Raw genomic sequence first — 19,265 nt, forward strand, 5'->3', positions numbered from 1 at the left:
TTAAAAAATATTTAACTTTGACATTACTTTTCCAGTTAGCTTTAAAAACAAGGATATGTAAAAGAGAAAAATGTGCATCAGGATAAGTCTCAGAAATGCATATAACTCCAGAATTACCTGAAAAAGCATTGCTGTAATATCGAGATAGGGTCTGCATGATGTCTTTTGAGTGTTGGGTCCATGGTGCTATCTTTCTGTAGGTTTTTACACGATGAACAAGTTGGGAACCACCATACTGAAGGGACAGGGTATCCCCATGGTCTTCATAGAGTTCTTCAAACAACCTAAGAAGCCCAAGTAAAACACACAAACACTAAAGAATTTCATCCAAAGTATTATACACCTTATTCACTTAGCTACAGATTCAAAACAAATCTTTTCCTACATGAATTCCTCTGAGCCTTTCTTTTCAAGTAGACTCTTCAACATCTTGGAAGATAAATGCATACACAAAATGTATTACATTTTATAGTAATAGTCCAATAAACAACAAAATCACAGAAAACTCTAAGGGGAAAAAAAAAAAAGCAGGGGGACCAAAAAGCATAATCCAACCAAGCCTAGACCAAGGTGGTTCTACTCTCTTAAAAGACTCCTAACTTTCTGCAGTCTGCCAGCTCAATTTACCTCCCATGACAGAATTTTCTGTTCTCTCTGAATTGCCTTTGGAAGAAAGGACAAGCTCTTGTCAGATCAAACCATATTCTTTCCTAGAAATACATGTTTGAAACTTCTGTGTCTTCAAGTGCCTGTTAAGGTTTTTTAATGCAGTGATGGCTGAGTCTGGCCATTTGTAAGCTGAGCACTCTTTTGGACAGAGCCTTTATGACTATCTCAGAGGACTGATAATAGCAATCACTGCATTTCAAGAAACAGTACTTCACGCACTGTCATGGACCCAGTGGACAGTGAAATAACAGTATTTCTTCAATCTTTTATCTATCTTACCTGTTTAATTCAAAATATACAAAGGCATATTACTTTTTTTCCTAACACAGCCTGAGATTTTTTTTTTTTTTAAAGAAACTCACTAGTTTGGATTTATCTAAAGTACACAGTGTTTTCTGATAATTAACACGAATAGGAAAACAAAACCATGGCAACAACACACAGGGCTTTAATAGAAATAGATGTTACCAAATTTAAATTACGTCTTTTAACAACATAATTTTTGAGAAGCCAAAAGGGGAAATAAGTTCATAAAAGTCCTTTATGATTAATCAAGTTTGCTTTCTGTCATTACCAGCATTTGAAAGGCAAAAAAATAAGGCTTACCTAACTGCATCTGTATCAAATTGTAGATTGGGTTTGTCAATTAAGCCCAAGGAGTACAGCTGATAGGCCAGAGCACATTTCCCCACCATAAACTGTGCTGTGTTGGTGCGATCCAAACAGTCCACACAGTTGGTTCGAAGAACACCAGTCTAAAGAGAAACACCTTGAACAGTCAATCATTATTCAGTCACCAGAACTACTTCCAGCCTACTCAAGATTTCTTTAAGAAGACAAGCTGCAAGTAGGGTGTTATTCCTGAGCAAATAATGAAGCATTTTTTTTCACTATAAAAGGTTATATTTGCTATTCACAATATTGCTCCAATAGCATCATTATACCTTCTAGTCTGTATTTGAATTTTTCTTTAGTTTAACAAGATAGAACAAACAGCTAACATTTTCCACCTGTACCAATTAGTTAAATATGTGCTTTTCCTCCTGGTCTGTCTCCTTTACTGTACAAACCAAAATATTTAGTGGCTGAGGCAGTTTCATTCTTAAAGCATAATTAATATATATAGTGATTATCTGGCTCATTTTCCTAAGTCCTTCTAATTTGTTCTTTACACATTTCTGTTTGTTTCTATTTCCAATAATTTTATATTATATGAAAAAAGTCTATGAAAGTGAAAGTTGCTCAGTGTGTCTGACTCTTTGTGACCCCAGGGACTATACAGTCCATGGAATTCTCCAGGCCAGAATACTGGGGTGGGTAGCCTTTCCCTTCTCCAGGGGACCTTCCCAACCCAGAGATCAAACCCAGGTCTCCCACATTGCAGGTGGATTCTTTACTAGCTGAGCCACAAGGGAAGTCCAAGAATACTGGAGTGGGTAGCCTATCCCTTCTCCGGTGGGTCTTCTCAACCCAGGAATCGAACAGGGGTCTCCTGCATTGCAGCAGACTCTTTACCAACTGAGCTATCTGGGAAGCCCCCCCAAAAATCTATGGGCCATTACTATTTCAGCTATACATCCTTTCCAAGAGTTAAACACTAGCTGTAAGGCATTAAAACTTGTTCTCAAATGATTAATAATGTTGCATTCAATAAGAAGTATCTCTCTCCATGGTTGCTTTCAGAAAACATCACACACAGTGGATACAGATTCTGTTCATTATTAACACAATGTCATCTATACCTGCAGGCGACCAGTGGGAATCACGCATCCTCCTAGTTCATTCCACCTGTGTTTAAAAATACATGCTTTAATTTTAAAATATTTAATAACATAATCTATATTCATATTTGGTACCAGCTCTTAATTAAGAATGAAAGTAATAGGGCTGAACGCCCCTGAACAATCCGTTGATTCAGTTTACTTTCTCAGGTAAGTGAATTTGCAAATAACAGAGATGGAATGCTACCCATGCTCCCCTCAAAGGGAGGCCAGGAAAGGAGCACCTTAACCTGCTCCAGCCCCACACACTAGCATTTCATCACCCACGTTCATCCAAAGTCTCTTGCTTTAAGCCCATTTCCTGTTCAGTCTCTACAGACATGAATAATTGCAGATCAACTTCATAATACAATCTACCAGGCCTGCTCCTTCTCCCCTCAATTTTAGGAGGTTCTACTTCCTCCAGCTTTTCTTCATGGAGCTTTGCTACAGTATGGGGAAATATTCTGTAATAAGTACTATGTAATGACATTAATCTTTTAATTATTTAAAAGAAGGTGCAGTGCAGAAAAAGAGTTAACACAGCAGGCCTGACTGCTATGCTCAGAAAGGCCCCTTTACAAGGCTGCCCCTTGGCTAGTGCCGGGAACTTTAATTCCCACTATTCCCAGAACAGACAAGCATGGCTCACAGTGCTTAAGCTGTTTGTAGAAGCAACATGGTTTGCTGAACAGCCTTTCCTTCTGGGAGCCTGAAATTTTGGTAGCTGCCAGGCAGAGCTGCCTGTGGGACCACTTCCAGTAAAAACCCTGGCACCAAGTCTTCAATCATCTCCCCTGGTTGGCAACACTTCACATTCGCTGTCACAAGTTGCCGGGGGAATTGAACATACTCCGTGTGACTCTAGCAGGAGAGGACTCTGGAAGCGAGTCCTTCATTTCCTCTGGACTTTGTCCCATGTGCTTTCTCCCTGGGCTAATTTTGCTTTGTTTTGCTTGTTCATAATAAATCACAGCCAAGAGGACAACAATACACTGCAACTCCTGCGTTCTCTTAGGAAATCACCAAGCCTGTGAGGAGTCCGGGGGACCCTGGTCACAGGTGCCCTGAAATTCAAACTATAACAGAAGGATTACTTGCAAAGATGTACACATTAGTAATTGGTTAGGGTTTTCTTTTTCCTTGCTTTTTGCATGTTTTTTCTTTACCATTGTAGTTAACTTTGTTAACTGAAAATAAAATGCTGGAAATACATAATATTGGTTCTTTAAAGATAAATTAAGCACAGATGCTTGATCTAAAGAAGCTCACAAAGTAGTAATGAAGAAAGATTTGTGGGCAAATAACTATAATACAGTGATAAATTTCGTTAAAATGTTAGTATAGACTGGTCTGACTCTTTGGGACCCCATGGACTGTAGCCCACCAGGCTCCTCTGTCCACGGGATTTTACAGGCAAGAATACTGGAGTGGATTGCCGTTTCCTTCTCTGGGATATCTTCCTGACCCAGGGATCAAACCCAGGTCTCCTGCAAGCAGATTCTTTACTCTTTCAGCCACCAAGAAAGCCCCAATGAAGAAAGATCTGTGAGCAAATAACTAATACACTGACAAATTTCATTAAAATGTTACTATAAATACTAATCTATAGACGGGTGCATAAGAAAAAATTTTCCTGCTCCTATTTAATACTGAAACACAGAATTCATTACAGAAAGTTTTATTTTACAGAAATATTTTATGTAACATTTATTCTAAGAAGCAAGAGATTCTGTGGCTTCCATCTCAAGGTATGTAGCTGCCAAGAGAATCTCCCACCCTCATGAACGTTCATTCCACAGACACGTGGGCAGGGTGTCGTCTCCCCAAAGGAATAGTCATCTATCTTCCAAGGAGTACAAACTGCTCATGTCTAGAATATTTTTTGTCTATAAGAGCTAACTTCTTGATATCTTAGGTTTTAAAACACCATACGTACTTTTCATCTGGCCGCAGAATGCTACAGTAAGAATCGGGGCGGTTTACAAAGAAGCCTGTTTTCTTCACCACACTTTCTGCAATCACGTTCAGGCGATCTAGAACATTACACAGCTTGCTGAGAGCAAGGAGGAAGAGTAAGAGAAGTGAGAAGGGCCCGACTCTTAACATGCACCTATGTTTATACCCAAAGCCAAGGCTACAGTAATGGTACTTGGGAATGTAATTTTTTAAATCTCTGGTCTGTACTCAATAGGCTCATTGTAAGAATTAATTTCTAGAATGCAAGGTATACTCAATAACTAGCAAGATTTGGCACAAGAAGGGCCTGTAACTCAATAGCAACTGTTGGCAAGCCTTAAACTTGGCACATGGCATCTCCCAGCAAGAGCTTTTTCCAAAGCCTTTCACTGCCCAAGAGTGGAGTCAGTGAAGTCAACACGCAGTCATGAAATGTGAAGACAGCACAATGCTCAGTGCGGCTGTTCGGGAAGAAAACACTGGGAAATAAATTACTATGCACGGCACCAACCAGTAACCAGGCTTATACTCTGGGAAAGTGTGTGTGTGTGTGTGTGTGTGTGTGTGTGCACGTGCATGTATCTAACTATGTAAAATGATTCAGAGAAAAGTACAATGAGTCAAGTGCAAAACAACACAGTGACATTAAGAAAATGAGAGAGAGACCTTGCTGTGAACCTAGTGTTTGTAGGTCGCCCAACAAATGAGTCAAAGGACAATGCAAGGTTAATGAGAGCTCCTTGGAAGAGATGAGTTTTGAATCAGAACTGACGGTAAGAGAGGTGGGAAAGCACCCTGCGGGGTAGGGAGGAGGAGTGGAGGGAGAGGAAATAATAGGAACAAAGGGTCCAGAATTGGATCTCGGCTGCTACACTGGAGACAGAACCTGCCGGTTAGCTTTGCAGGAGCAGAATAGCCCTGGGAATAAAGAAGGAGTTATTACATTCTGGAACCAACCAAATGTTGGGGCTTTCACATTACACCAAGGGGTCTGGATTTACTATAAACAGTCGGGAGTTAGTGCTGGTTCACCCACGAGTGAGAACGTCTGAAAGTGGCATCTGAGAAAGGAATTAAACAGGGAGACAGAATGAAATAGAAAGAAAAGGTAAAACTAACACCTTTGAGGAAAAGCAGCTGAGGAGAGGTGTTCTGAAGTCACTAGGATACTTCAAAGAGAATTTGCAAATGGCAAAAATGGTGGGCAAAGAGTTTGATCAATTAATTTAAGCCCTCTAATTATACACCAGCAGTTAAACAGCCCCTCAAGCAGATCCACAAAGGAAAATACGAGTAACTTTACGGGGGAGGTCGCTTCCTGCTATTCTACATCACAAGAAGAGGAAAACCTAAGCAGACAAGACGAGCACCTGCTCACCTTTTGGTGTACTTGGCCATGTCCCACGGAATATAAATAATCGTGTGCTCGGGAGGCAAAAACTGGTTGAGGTAGGTCACAGCAGCTACAAGCTCTTCGCTCAGAATTCTTTCATGCTTCCTTTTTTCTCGTTCCTTTTCCAAAAATTAAACATTGTCAGTGTTCAAACTGCCTTAAATTGGAGGAACAGACTTTAAACATAACTTTGCCACTAAGGCAAGACAAAAAGATGAAGTGCTAAATATATAAAAAAAAAATGAAACCTACCTTATTAAAATTAAAATAAATGCTAAGAAATAAATATGCCACTGAATTACAATCAACAGATAATGAGCACTAAAAACTCGAGATCAGATTTCTTCCTGGTAACCTCCTGCAGTCTCAAGTCCAGCTCACCCTACACAGACCTGTCCTACACCCTCCACACCCCACTGTGGCGAAGGAGAACTCCCCAAAGACCAGAAGAAAGGACCCACAAGCCCCAGCCAGCTAAGGACCAGACAGAAATCAACCGGGCTTGGATGGATAATCCCCAAACTGGCAGAGTGGAGAGTGTTTTCATAGCCTTCATATGCTTTTAAACTTGACTCTCATAAAATCCCCTGGAGGTAGCCAAGGCAGCCTTGTCTTCGCCTTTAACACTGTGGCTGAAGGCACTGAAGCTGAGAGGCGTGACTGGGACTACATCTTAGCGGTCCACCTCCTCGCCTGCTTGCTGTAGCTCCGGAGAGACCGCACCGTCTCCCATTCAAGGGGGCTAGTGTGTTGTTACTCAGCTGTGAGCTTGGAGCTCATTCTCTGCCTCCTACCAGCTCACTCTCTGCCTCCTGAATTCCTCATCTATAAAATGGGTAACAGCAGCACCTCTCTTAAAGGATTAATGTGAGGTTTAAAGGAGATGAAACATCGTAATTTCTTATCAGAGCATCTGACGCATGGTAAGTATTAATACAAAACAGACCATTTGTATTATTATTCTGATCAGGACTTTACTCAGAATCAAACATGCAAACAAAAAGTAACTCAGTAACAGACTATTACTGGCATCAGGATAGGTCTATGCTGTTTTCAACCATGCTGGTTACTTTTCAACTGTCATGAATTTAATTAGATAATCACCAAGGAAACAAAAGAAAAATATCTATTTTGCATAACTGTATATATCAAATGGAGGAATTAGAGTTGATTAAGACCAGTGATAAATCAGTTTTAGATGAACAAATATTAGCTTATTTTTACATCTGAGAAAATTAAATTACATACCTGGAATTTTTCTCAAAAGTATTTTAAACCAACTAGAGAAACAAAAAGTTTGTGAATTTCTTATGTCAAATTTGACATTTAGGAGATGCAGAGGTAAGGTTATTTCATCAACTTGGGATCATCTCTATGCAAAGAGCATGCTTTATGCAGTCTGCCCACAGTGGATTCGTTACTGAATTGTTTAGTCAACTGCCTTTGGGTCACAGACTCGTTTAACAACCAGAGGAAAACTTTATGTACGCAACTGAGTTTGTACATCTTTTCAAAGGGTTCAGAGATCCTCCCAATAGCCGTCCAAGGCCCCCAGATTAAAGTCCTCTGATGGATAATGACATCAGACCCTTGGCTGGCTTCCTATAATCCTGAGCAGCAGCACTGACAGTGTAAGGATTGCTGCAAAATTTTTGTCAAGCAGTGTCTCAAACTTACCCACGGTGGGGAAGGGGGTGGGAAGGAGACAGTTCACACACAGGACCAAAGAGAAAAATCAAGAAGGTACTCCATTTTCAACACTTCATACACAGGCAGAACCAAAAGTGGCTATCCCTTGGTATCTACACACACTTTGACTAGTTAATATGGACTTCTTCCAAGTGAACTGAATAAACATCTTCTTCTATCCTATGAATAAAGTAACTGATGACAAAAACAATCAAACATTTTTTCTATTCTACAAAACAGCAACTTAATCTCCAAAGTATTTTCTCGTTATTGTCAGGATTTTTATGACAATGAAATAATAACAATAATTTTAAAATCTATTGGCTGGCATTTAAATATTAAGAAGTAAATGTTCACTTGAGAAATCTGGGCAGGAACACTTTATAACCACATGTATCTGATATTATATTTTGAACCTGCATACTTAACAGAGAAATAGTTTATTTCACATCATGAATCTCCGTTTAACGATAGCTTTTAACTACACTATAAGGACTCTGTAATATATGAAGAAAATTCACTAACTTAGGTTGACATTTATATTCTAGTGATAACTTTTTAATTTAGTGCCTCAGCAATAATTTATTTCTATACAAACAATATCTTATTGCCTATACATTTATTAGAAAATTGTTCATGAAGGTTCTTGTTTGTAGAGTGTTGCTTCTTGAATTATTTTATGTTTCTTATAGCTACTGTGTAATATCAGGCTGAGGCTATGGGTCATCCAGCTATTGTCTTATATTATTCTGAGTTGACAGCGAGAGAGATGAAATTTCTGAACTGATGTGAACAAAAGTCTAAAAAGTTATTTATTTAATACTTGATTTATTTTACAGAGTCAATCCCTGATTATTTTTATATTATATATAATAATATTACAGGAGTTTTGGGTGTTGGCAGTCATCCAATAGAAGCAGACCGATAATTTCCTAAGCCAAAGAGCGACAAAGAGAGAACTAAAGCTTTCTGCCTCGCTATCCATCACCTTCCTCCCCTGACTGACATACACACACACACACACTGTACACCACACACACACACACACACACACACCTCCTTTGAATTCATGCACTAAAGTTTCCTGCTTCACTGTCCACAGCTCCCCTCCTCATCACTTTCCTCCTCAGACACACACACACACACACACACACACACACACACACACACACCGTACACCACACACACCGTACACCACACACACACACACCTCCTTTGAATTCATGCACTAAAGCTTCCTGCTTCACTGTCCACAGCTCCCCTCCTCATCACCTTCCTCCCCTGACTGACATACACACACACGCACACACACACACACAAACACACACAACTTTGAATTCATGCACTAAAGCTTCCTGCCTCACTGTCCACGGCTCTCTTCCTCATCACCTTCCTCCTCTGACACACACACACACACCACACACAGACACACCCCACTCCTTTGAACGCATGCACTTAGTTCTATGGTCCTCTCCCAGCAGCTGGCTCACAGTTTGCATCCCTACCCCACACTCCACCTCCACTATGGCTAGGCCATCATTCCCACCCTCATCTCGAGCTCAAGCCATTCACCACAGGTAACTCCTCTGCCCTCACCATTTCTTATCCAGAACCTCTTTTATTTTCAGTTTGTTTTAAACACCCCACCTCACAAGAACCCCAGTCCACTGACAGCTCTGCTCTCTCCACCACCTCTCCATTATTCACCCTCCTCCGGCTCAGGTTTCGCAGTCCGCTTCAATTAGACGACTGCCAACACCCAAAACTCCTATGATCTGTCTTTTATGTCACACCTGTATGGCAAAACTAAATGAACCCAATTATTTACTTCCTCTGTGTGTCTGGGCTTCACTGATAGCTCAGCTGGTGAAGAATCTGCCTGCAATGCAAAAGACCCCGGTTCGATTCCTGGGTTAGGAAGATCCCCTGGAGAAGGGACAGGCTACCCACTCCAGTAATCTTGTGCTTCCCTTGTGGCTTTGCTGGTAGAGAATCCACCTGCAATGTGGGAGACCTGGGTTCGATCCCTGGGTTGGGAAGATCCCCTGGAGAAGGGAAAGGCTACCCACTCCAGTTCTGTCCTAAAGAATTCTATTGACTGTATAGTCCATGGGGTCGCAAAGAAGTCCGTGGGGCCACAAAGAGTCAGACATGACTGAGAGAATTTCACTTTCTGTGCTTATATCCATTTACTAGCACTGCCAGGAAAAGTCAGGCAATAGCATGACTTAAAAAACCCTGGAATTTGCCCCCACCAACCTGGAATTTGCCCTTAGCATTGCCTGGAGGTCTCTGGTCAACCCACCTTCCCACATATATGAAGGCTGTGAAACTTCCACCACCCTCAGACTTCCGCTCTGAGCAGGTAACCTTCCCTCTGACCTTAAGGACAAGTTAAAGCCATCAGAAGGGAACGTAAGTGCATGTGGATGCATATACAACACACACACACACACACACACACACACACACACGTACCCTTATGATTCTGTCCTCCCATTAAAATAACTCCTCCCTCCAGGTTTCAGATTTCCTTTCCTCTCAAGTACATGATGCCCCTGATCATCCCTTCTCTTTCCTGTATTCTCTCCTCTCCTTAAGGATCTCAAACGGCTCCTTCCCAAACACTTTTAAACACATCATTATGATCTCTTCAAGAAACAACAACCAGATGAAAACACCAACTCTTCCACATTTCTCACTAGGTGCTTCATTTTTCCAAGAGGATCCAACCAGTCCATCCTCAGGGAAATCAGTCCTGAATATTCATTGGAAGGACTGATGCTGAGGCTGAAGCTCCAATACTTTGGTCACCTGATGCAAAGAACTGACTCACTGGAAAAGACCCTGATGCTGGGCAAGATTGAAGGCAGACAAAGGAAACGACAGAGGATGAGATGGTTGGATGGCATCACCGACTCGATGGACATGAGTATGAGTGAGCTCCAGGAGTTGGTGATGGACAGGGAAGCCTGGCGTGTTGTAGTCCATGAGGTTAAAGAGTCGGACACAACTGAGCGACTGAACTGAGGGAAAAAGTCCTCCTGCAGCTCAGTCCAGGTCACTCAGTGCCCTGGTGCTGGGAACATCAATGAGCATATTTTCCGTTTTCATCTTACCTGGCCCGTCAGCAGCCTTTGCCACGGTCAACTGCTTGCTTCCTTCACCACAAAACACGCCTTCTCTTAGCTCTCAGAGCACAGCACTCACCTGGTTTTCCTCCTACTTTCCCATTTGTCCTTCCTCTGACTCCTTTATGGATTCAGCCTGTTCTGCCTGGACATCAGGAGCTGGAGGTTCTCAAGTCGAGACCAGAGGCTCTCCACTCTTCTCTCTCGGTACCCTCAGTTGGGCATCCTCTCCACACCCATGTCTTCAAATATCGCCAGGACTCAGATGGGCCATAATATCACATCTCAGCCCAGACCTCTCTCCTGAGCTTCCATCTCATACAGCAACCACCTACTTACCATCTCCTTTGACAGGACTCCATCCATCTCAAACCTCAACACATTCAAACCACACTCATCGCCTTCCCTCATAGACAGTCTGTGTTCCCTGGCTCAGTGCCTGGCATCACCACCCATTCACCTGAGTGAGCCAGGAACCTGGGGATCAAGTCTCACCCCTCCCTCTCCATCATCTCAGACCCAGCTCATCACTGGCTCTACTGCCTGTGTGCACTCCTCCCCACCTCTGCCATGCCACTCTAGCTGTGGCCAGTTACCCCTTTTCTGGATAATTATAACAGCCTATAACAGTCTTCCAATATCAACTTTAGTCTGTACCAATCCATTCGTTCTCTACATTGAGATCAGGATAATCTTCTCAAAACAGAAATCTGATCACCATCTTCTCAACTCTACAAAACCTTCCATGGTTTTGGAAAGTCAAGATAAGACCTGACTCATTAACACACCCTACAAGGCTCTTCAAGTCTGGCATAACTACCTCTTCAGTCTCTTCTCACAACAGGCTCTCCTGCCTGCTTTCTCTGGGACCCAGTCAGAGAGGCTTTTTCTTCCTCAAACGCACGTTATGCCCTCCTTTCCCAGGGCCTTGCGCTTGCTGCTCTCTTTCCTCTTGGCCTTGTAAAGGCCTCTTCATTCAGAGGCGTTACACTGACTCATCACTTCTTCAGGGAAGATTTCTCTCCTGCTATAAGCTCTCCCCAGAATCATAACCCTGTTCTGGTACCTCTGCCTCACTTTACCATCTCCTGTTAGACTGTGAGCCCAGAGAAGACAGGGACTGTTTTTATGATTGCCTTGGGCACAAGGGAAACCTTCAAAACTGTTAAACGGTGGCTTCAATGGACATAGGATTCCTTGGCTTCTAATTAAATTGAATTATACTTATTATAATTAATGATCTCGGTTATCCAGGTCATACAGTCAGCAAAAACAAGACTGGGAGTGACTAGGACTCAGATCATGAGCTCCTTATTGCAAAATTCAGACTTAAAGAAAGTAGGGGAAACCACTAGGCCATTCAAGTGTGACCTAAATCAAATCACTTACAGTAGAAGTGACAAATAGATTCAAGGGATTAGATCTGATAGACTGCCTAAAGAACTATGGACAGAACTATGGACATAAGATTGTATAGGAGGTGGTGACCAAAACCATCACCAAGAAAAAGAAATGCAAAAAGGCAAAATGGTTGTCTGAGGAGGCCTTACAAAGAGCTGAGAAAAGAAGAGAAGCGAAAGGCAAAGGAGAAAAAGAAAGATACACCCATCTGAATGCAGAGTTTCAAAGAATAGCAAGGAGAGATATGAGTCTTCTTAAGTGAATAATGCAAATAAAGGAAAACAATAGAATAGGAAAGACCAGCTATCTCTTCAAGAAAATTAGAGATACCAAGGGAACATTTTATGCAAAGATGGGCACAATAAAGGACAGAAACTATGAATAAAACAGAAGCAGAAGATATTAAGAAGAGATGACAAAATACACAGGAGAGCTGTACAAAAAAATTCTTAATGACCCAGAAAACCACGATGGTGTGATCACTTACCTAGAGCCAGACATCCCGGAGTGCAAAGTCAAGCAGGCCTTAGGAAGCATTACTATGAACAAAGCTAGTGGAGGTGATGGAATTCCAGCTGAGTTATTTCAAATCCTAAAAGATGATGCTGTTAAAGTGCTGCACTCAATATGCCAACAAATTTGGAAAATCCAGCAGTGGCCACAGGACAGGAAAAGGTTCATTCCAAACCCAAAGAAGAAAAATGCCAAAGAATGTTCAAATTACCACACAATTGTACTCATTTCACATGTTAGCAAGGTAATGCTCAAAATCCTTCAAGCTAGGTTTCAACAGTACCTGAACCTAGACCTTTCAAATGTACAAGCTGGATTTAGAAAAGGCACTGGAACCAGAGATCAAATTGCCAACATCTGCTGGATCACAGGAAAAATAAGGGAATTCCAGAAAAATATCTACTTCTGCTTTATTGACTATGCCAAAGCCTTTGACTGTGTGGGTCACAACAAACTGTGGAAAATATTAAAGAGATGGGAATACCACACCACTCTGTCTGCCTCCTAAGAAACCGGTATGTAGGTTAAGAAGCAACAGTTAGAACCAATTTCAAACTAGGAAAGGAGTACATCAAGGCTGTATATTGTCATCCTGCTTATTTAACTTCTATGCAAAATACATCATGCGAAATGCCAAGCTGAATGAAGCTCAAGCTGTAATCAAGATGGCCAGGAGAATATCAACAACCTCAGATATGCAAAAGACACCACCCTAATGGCAGAAAGTAAAGAAGAACTAAAGAGCCTCTTGATGAAGGTGAAAGACGAGAGTGAAAAAGCTGACTTAAAACTCAACAGTCTAAACGCTAAGATCAAGCTTTGCGCAGTGGCAGTATCGTAGCCAATGAGGTTTATCCGAGGCGCAATTATTGCTAATTAAATGCTAAGATCATGGCATCTGGTCCCATTACTTCTTGGCAAATAAATGGGGAAAAAATTGAAACAGTGACAGACTTAATCTTTGGGGGCTCCAAAATGACTGCAGACAGTGACATCAGCCATAAAATTAAAAGATGCTTGTTCCTTGGAAGAAAAGCTATGACAAACCTAGAGAGTGTATTAAAAAGCAGAGACATTACTTTGCTGACAAAGGTCTGTATACTCAAAGCTATGGTTTTTCCAGTAATCATGTACAGATGTGAGAATTGGACCATAAAGAAGGCTGAGCACTGAAAAGTTGATGCTTTTAAACTGTGGTGTTGAAGAAGACTCTTGAGAGTCCCTAGGACAGCAAGGAGATCAAACCAGTCAATCCTAAAGGAAATCAGTCCTGAATATTCATTGGAAGGACTGAAGCTGAAGCTCCACTACTTTGGCCACCTGATATGAAGAGCTGACTTTTGGACAAGACCCTGATGCTGGGAAAGACTGAAGACAGAGAAGGGGGTGACAGAGGACAGATGATTGGATGGTATCACTGACAATGGACCTGAGTTTGAGCAAACTCTGGGAGATAGTGAAAGACTGGGAAGCCTGGTGTGCTGCAGTACATGGGGTCGCAAAGAGTCAGACATGACCGAGTGACTGAACAACAACAACAAATACTTATTAACCAACTTGTCATAATAATCTCAGATACTAGAAGGTGTTGGCCAACTGCCATAGCCATAATAAACAAAACACTTGCTTTTCATACTCAGGGTTTTCCTAGCCACAGAATGAGATTCCTCCATTTCATTTGGTTGCAATAGACACAGATACAATTTCCTACCTGGTCTCCTATACTCCATGCCAGGCCTTTGACCTGGCTGCCTACTCATATACACAAGACACGCTGACCAGTGTTCTCTGACATGGAAGCACAGAAATATGAGACCAGGTCACCACGCTGTCCACCAGATTCCTGAGCCATAACTGCACCCCAATTTCTGAATCTAGTCCTTAGATCCTATTACCACATATTATCTTGCCCAGCTGATCTTCTGGATTGTCAAGGGAAGTTACTCTATCAAGGCTAGCCTGTGAGTGTTTGATCTCCATGAGTCCTTCTCCCAGATGTCCTGGAAACTGAGGCAGAATTTCACCCATACCTAGCTCACCCCAGGAAATTAGAAGACAGACATGCTCATTTCTCTTTTTCCTAGAAAACCCACCACAGAGTCTCTGAAGTTACCCAGGGAAGAGGCCACGTGGACTCTGACGCCAAAGGACAGAGGTTCAGACAGTTCAGACACGGTGAGTCGTCACAGCATGATCAACCCACAACCCTCTCCTCCTTTAAAGCAGGCTAGTTAAGCCCCTTCATGTTGTCCAGTGTGATCGAATTTCATAAGCAAACAGAAAGCATGTCATACCTTCACTAAATTCAAGACGATGATGGGCGAGCCAAACCTCTGAAGCATCTGGTCAAAGTGAAGGGCAGCCACGTGGGCAAATGGATCTGCCTGATCCACTGGGAGGAAAAAACAAATAAGTACCAGAATGAAAATTATACAGCAAGAATAAAAGCAGCACAGGGTCTTGTTTCACTTTATAATGGTTACAGAAATGTAACTCAATTGATCTTCTGGTAGTTTCATGTCTCAAATTCCTCTTCAGCGTATCATTCTTCATATATTTATTGAATTTGAATGATTCTTACATTTCTGAATATAATTAATTATATTTACATATTTTAAAATATAAATAATTTTCTAGTGGCCAAAATTAAAAATAAAAGTATATAAAGTTGTTGCATAAAAAATACCAGTAGTCCTGATTCTAAATTATCTACTTTTCAGAACTAAAACTCCATGCTTTTATGAAATTTCTGTTGGCAGCAGTTTACTCTCTAATGTGGGTAAAGGAGAGTTACTACTGAAAAGACTGTTCCACTCACAGGTAATAGGTGGCTTAGGCATCATAGTTGAAATGTCCTGTGACCAGTATAAGGGAACTGATCCCCTAACTTGCACGTAAGAAGAATAACTTCCTGCAGTAAAAGACATGACAGAAGCGTCGCAAAGCATTTGTTCAGTCTCCACTTCATTTGCAACATCACCCTGGAAAGAAAGGTGCATTTACAGGTGTTTTATATTCTCAGAATTTTTTCAGGGAAAAAAATGTCAAGTACAGAATGAAAATATAATTCCTATTCTTAGGCAATGGCACCCCACCCCAATACCTATTCTTAGGATATTTTAAAAGAGGTAAGTGCTGATCAATATTTGATGCACATATTAAAAAAGGAAAATCATTAAGATGCAATAAAGGAAGGCAATTAAAAATAGCAGAGAACAGACGAGGGAAAAATCAAATTAAATAGCTAATAATACAGATAATAGAGAACAGAGAAGGAGAGAAAAGGAAAACAATTACAAGATATTACAGGAGATTAGTAAGACCAGTGAAATATAAAAATTCAATTCTGAAGACCAAGGAGGAATGAAAGGACAAAAAGTAAGATTCAAATAAAATGCCTGATGGACACAACAAAAAAAACCTTGAGACAGCTTTACTTATAAAGTATATGAAGATTTAACAAAGAATAATTTTAGAGGCATTAATAACATGACTGTTTAATTACCCTTGATATATCCAAAACTACATAACAGAGCTGCAAAACCCTGTTCTTGTCCAGTTGCTCAGTCCTGTCCAACTCTTTGTGACCCTAAGGACTCCAGCTCGCCAGGCTTCCCTATCCATCACCAGCTCCCGGAGCTTGCACAAACTCATGTCCCTTGAGTTGGTGATGTCATCCAACCATCTCATCCTCTGTCATCCCCTTCTCCTCCTGCCTTCAATCATTCCCAGCATCAGGGTCTTTTCCAATGAGTCACTTCTTTGCATCAGGTGGCCAAACTACTCGAGTTTTCAGCTTCAGCATCAGTCTTCCAATGAATATGCAGGACTGACTTCCTCTGGGATTGACTGGTTTGATCTCCTTGCAGTCCAGGGGACTCTCAAGAGTTTTCTCCAACACCACAGTTCAAAAGCATCAATTCTTCAGCACTCAGCTTTCTTTATAGTCCAACTATCACATACATACATGACTACTGGAAAAACCATAACTTTGACTATACAGACTTTTCTTGGCAAAATAACATCTCTGCTTTTTAGCACGCTATCTAGGTTTGTCATAGCTTTCCTTCCAAGGAGCAAGCATCTCTTAATTTGATGGCTGCAGTCACCATATGCAATGATTTTGGAACCCAAGAAAATAAAGTCTATCACTGTTTCCATTGTTCTCCCATCTATTTGCCATGAAGTGATGGGACCAGATGCTATGCTCTTAGTGTTTTGACTGTTAAGTTTTAAGCCAACTTTTTCACTCTCCTCTTTCACTTTCATCAAGAGGCTCTTTAATTCCTCTTTGCTTTCTGCCATAAGGGTGGTGTCATCTGATATCTGTGGTTATTGATATTTCTCCCACAATCTTGATTTCAGCTTGTGCTTCATCCAGCCCGGCATTTTGCATGATAAACTCTGCATATAAGTTACATAAGCAGGGTGACAATATACAGCTTTGATGTACTTCTTTCCCAATTTGGAATCAGTCCATTGTTCCATATCCAGTTCTAACTGTTGCTTCTTGACCTGAATACAGGTTCCATAGGAGGCAGGTAAAGAGGTCTGGTATTCCCATCTCTTTAACAATTTTCCACAGTTTATTGTGATTCACATCAAGGCTTGAGCATAGTCAATGAAGCCAAAATAGATGTTTTCCTGGAATTCTCTTGCTTTTTCTATGATCCAAAGGATGTTGGCAATTTGATATCCGGTTTCACTGCCTTTTCTAAATCCAGCTTGAATATCTGGAAGTTCTTAGTTCATGTACTGTTGAAGCCTTGCTTGGAGCATTTTGAGCATTACTTTGCTAGCGTGTGAAATGAGTGCAATTGTACAGCAGTTTGAACATTCTTTGGCATTGGGATGAAAACTGATCTTTTTTAGTCCTGGAGCCACTGCTGAGTTTTTCTAATTTCTGACATATTGAGTGCAGCACTTTAACAGCATCATCTTTCAGGATTTGAAATAGCTCAGCTAGAATTCCATCACCTTCACTAATTTTGTTCATAGTAATGCTTCTTAAGGCATACTTGACTTCACACTCTAAGATGTCTGGCTCTAGGTGAGTGATCACACCACTGTGGTTTTCTGGGTCATTAAGACCTCTTTTGGAGAATGACAACCCACTCCAATACTCTTGCCTGGAAAATCCCATGGATGGAGGAGCCTGGTGGGCTGCAGTCCATGGGGTCACGAAGAGTCGGACACTTACTGAGCGACTTCACTTTCACTTTTCACTTTCATGCATTGGAGAAGGAAATGGCAACCCACTCCAGTGTTCTTGCCTGGAGAATCCCAGGGATGGCAGAGCTTGGTGGGCTGCCATCTGTGGGGTCACACAGAGTCAGACACGACTGAAGTGACTTAGCAGCAGCAGCAGCAGCAAGACCTCTTTTGTATAGTTCTTCTGTGTATTCTTGCCACCTCTTCTTAATGTCTTCTGCTTCTGTTAGGTCCTTACTGTTTCTGTCCTTTATTGTGCCTATCTTTGCATGAAATGCTCCCTTTGTATCTCTAATTTTCTTGAAGAGATCTCTAGTTTTTCCCATTCTATTGTTTTCCTCTATTTCTTTGCATTGTTCACTTATGAAGGCTTTCTTATTTCTCCTTGCTATTCTTTGGAACTCTGCATTCAGATGGGTACATCTTTTTTTCTTAAAGCGACAGTTATAACTATGTTCATTGTTGATATGACTTTAAGAACAAATGTTGCTATATTAAGGCAGGATCAAAACCCAATGTCTCACTCAGTCTATCTACTTGATCACACATCTGTGTAAGACTCCAGTTATCTGTTGCAAAAAGAGACGAAACACTCAAAGCACGCTACATGACAAAAGGCAGAACAGATGAATATGTTGTTTTTTTCCTAGGGATGAGCGGAAGGAGTCTGTCTTGAGCCAAACTAAAGCAGAGGGAAGCGGGTAAAGGGTTTCCAGGCCTTGCTTTACTCAATTTTCTCATCAAGGATGCTTTTCCAAAGAGCACTCCCCTCCATTTATTCCTTGGGTGGAGATGCTTTGCTATTTTAGTCTCTCCACTAAATATGTACTGCATTTTAAAATCTATTACAGAAATGGCTCATCCTCCAAAACATTAGACATTTTATAACTCCCTAAGGCACTGCATAATGCTAAGATAGCTGATTTTTCAGAACATCTATACATTAGTCATATTCCTCACAAGTTTCAGAGGCTCTAGAGAATTCATTATTCTCTTGATAATGTCCCAAACTGAGATATTCCACTTTCCAAAATTCCGCTTTGCTTTATCTGTCACCAGAGCTGAAATAAAAAGTTAAATTGCCAGCAGCAATCTTACCTCACAGTTTGCACCTCTTTTGAGAAAACGGGTCCCAGCGAACTTACTGGATCTTCTAGCTATTAAAGTGACATACACAGGTCGTCCATAGATCAACAGCTCTTAGAAATCTAGTTAAAGCTGTTTAGCACTCATGACCATCACACCCAACCAAGAGAATCATTCTATGTTAAATATATTTTGTTCAGTAGGTTAAAGAACACCAAAAAGCTCCACCCAAGAAATGGAACAGCACTGGGTCTAATTGCTCTTTCGAAGAAGTATGCAGGTATTAAGGCAAAACTGAACCTCACTAAAGAGTGGTTTCCATGAATTTCAGAGGCAATGGTAACTGGATGTAGGGTTATTGGTCAAGGGCAGACCTGTGGTCCCTCCTTGCAGCCAGGTAAGAATGTAAAAGGTACAACTAATCCTTCTTCGTTCTTCAGAGACCATATACCA

The 19,265-nt window shown here is 41.2% G+C and overlaps 1 protein-coding gene and 1 non-coding gene across 5 annotated transcripts in view; one reads left to right on the forward strand and one right to left on the reverse strand.

Annotated features, from left to right (window-relative positions):
- Window positions 1-19,265, reverse strand: part of FIG4 (FIG4 phosphoinositide 5-phosphatase) — a 169,676-nt gene that overhangs the window by 82,794 nt on the left and 67,617 nt on the right. For 3 of the 4 annotated variants that reach the window (XM_055535228.1, XM_055535227.1, XM_055535230.1), the window contains exons 8-15: window positions 18,825-18,925; window positions 15,334-15,496; window positions 14,810-14,907; window positions 5,767-5,900; window positions 4,369-4,485; window positions 2,412-2,457; window positions 1,276-1,424; window positions 118-284 (exon numbers count right to left, since the gene is read on the reverse strand). In XM_055535228.1, coding sequence (XP_055391203.1) covers window positions 118-284; window positions 1,276-1,424; window positions 2,412-2,457; window positions 4,369-4,485; window positions 5,767-5,900; window positions 14,810-14,907; window positions 15,334-15,496; window positions 18,825-18,925 — 975 coding nt within the window. The remainder of the gene's footprint in view (window positions 1-117; window positions 285-1,275; window positions 1,425-2,411; window positions 2,458-4,368; window positions 4,486-5,766; window positions 5,901-14,809; window positions 14,908-15,333; window positions 15,497-18,824; window positions 18,926-19,265) is intronic. The other variant, XM_055535229.1, reaches the window with a different exon arrangement.
- Window positions 13,331-13,470, forward strand: LOC129620284 (U4 spliceosomal RNA). Its single transcript, XR_008698474.1, has one exon. It is a non-coding gene; the product is annotated as a U4 spliceosomal RNA (small nuclear RNA).

The sequence above is a fragment of the Bubalus kerabau genome, chromosome 9, assembly GCF_029407905.1.
Source record: "Bubalus kerabau isolate K-KA32 ecotype Philippines breed swamp buffalo chromosome 9, PCC_UOA_SB_1v2, whole genome shotgun sequence".
Taxonomy (NCBI): domain Eukaryota; kingdom Metazoa; phylum Chordata; class Mammalia; order Artiodactyla; family Bovidae; genus Bubalus; species Bubalus kerabau.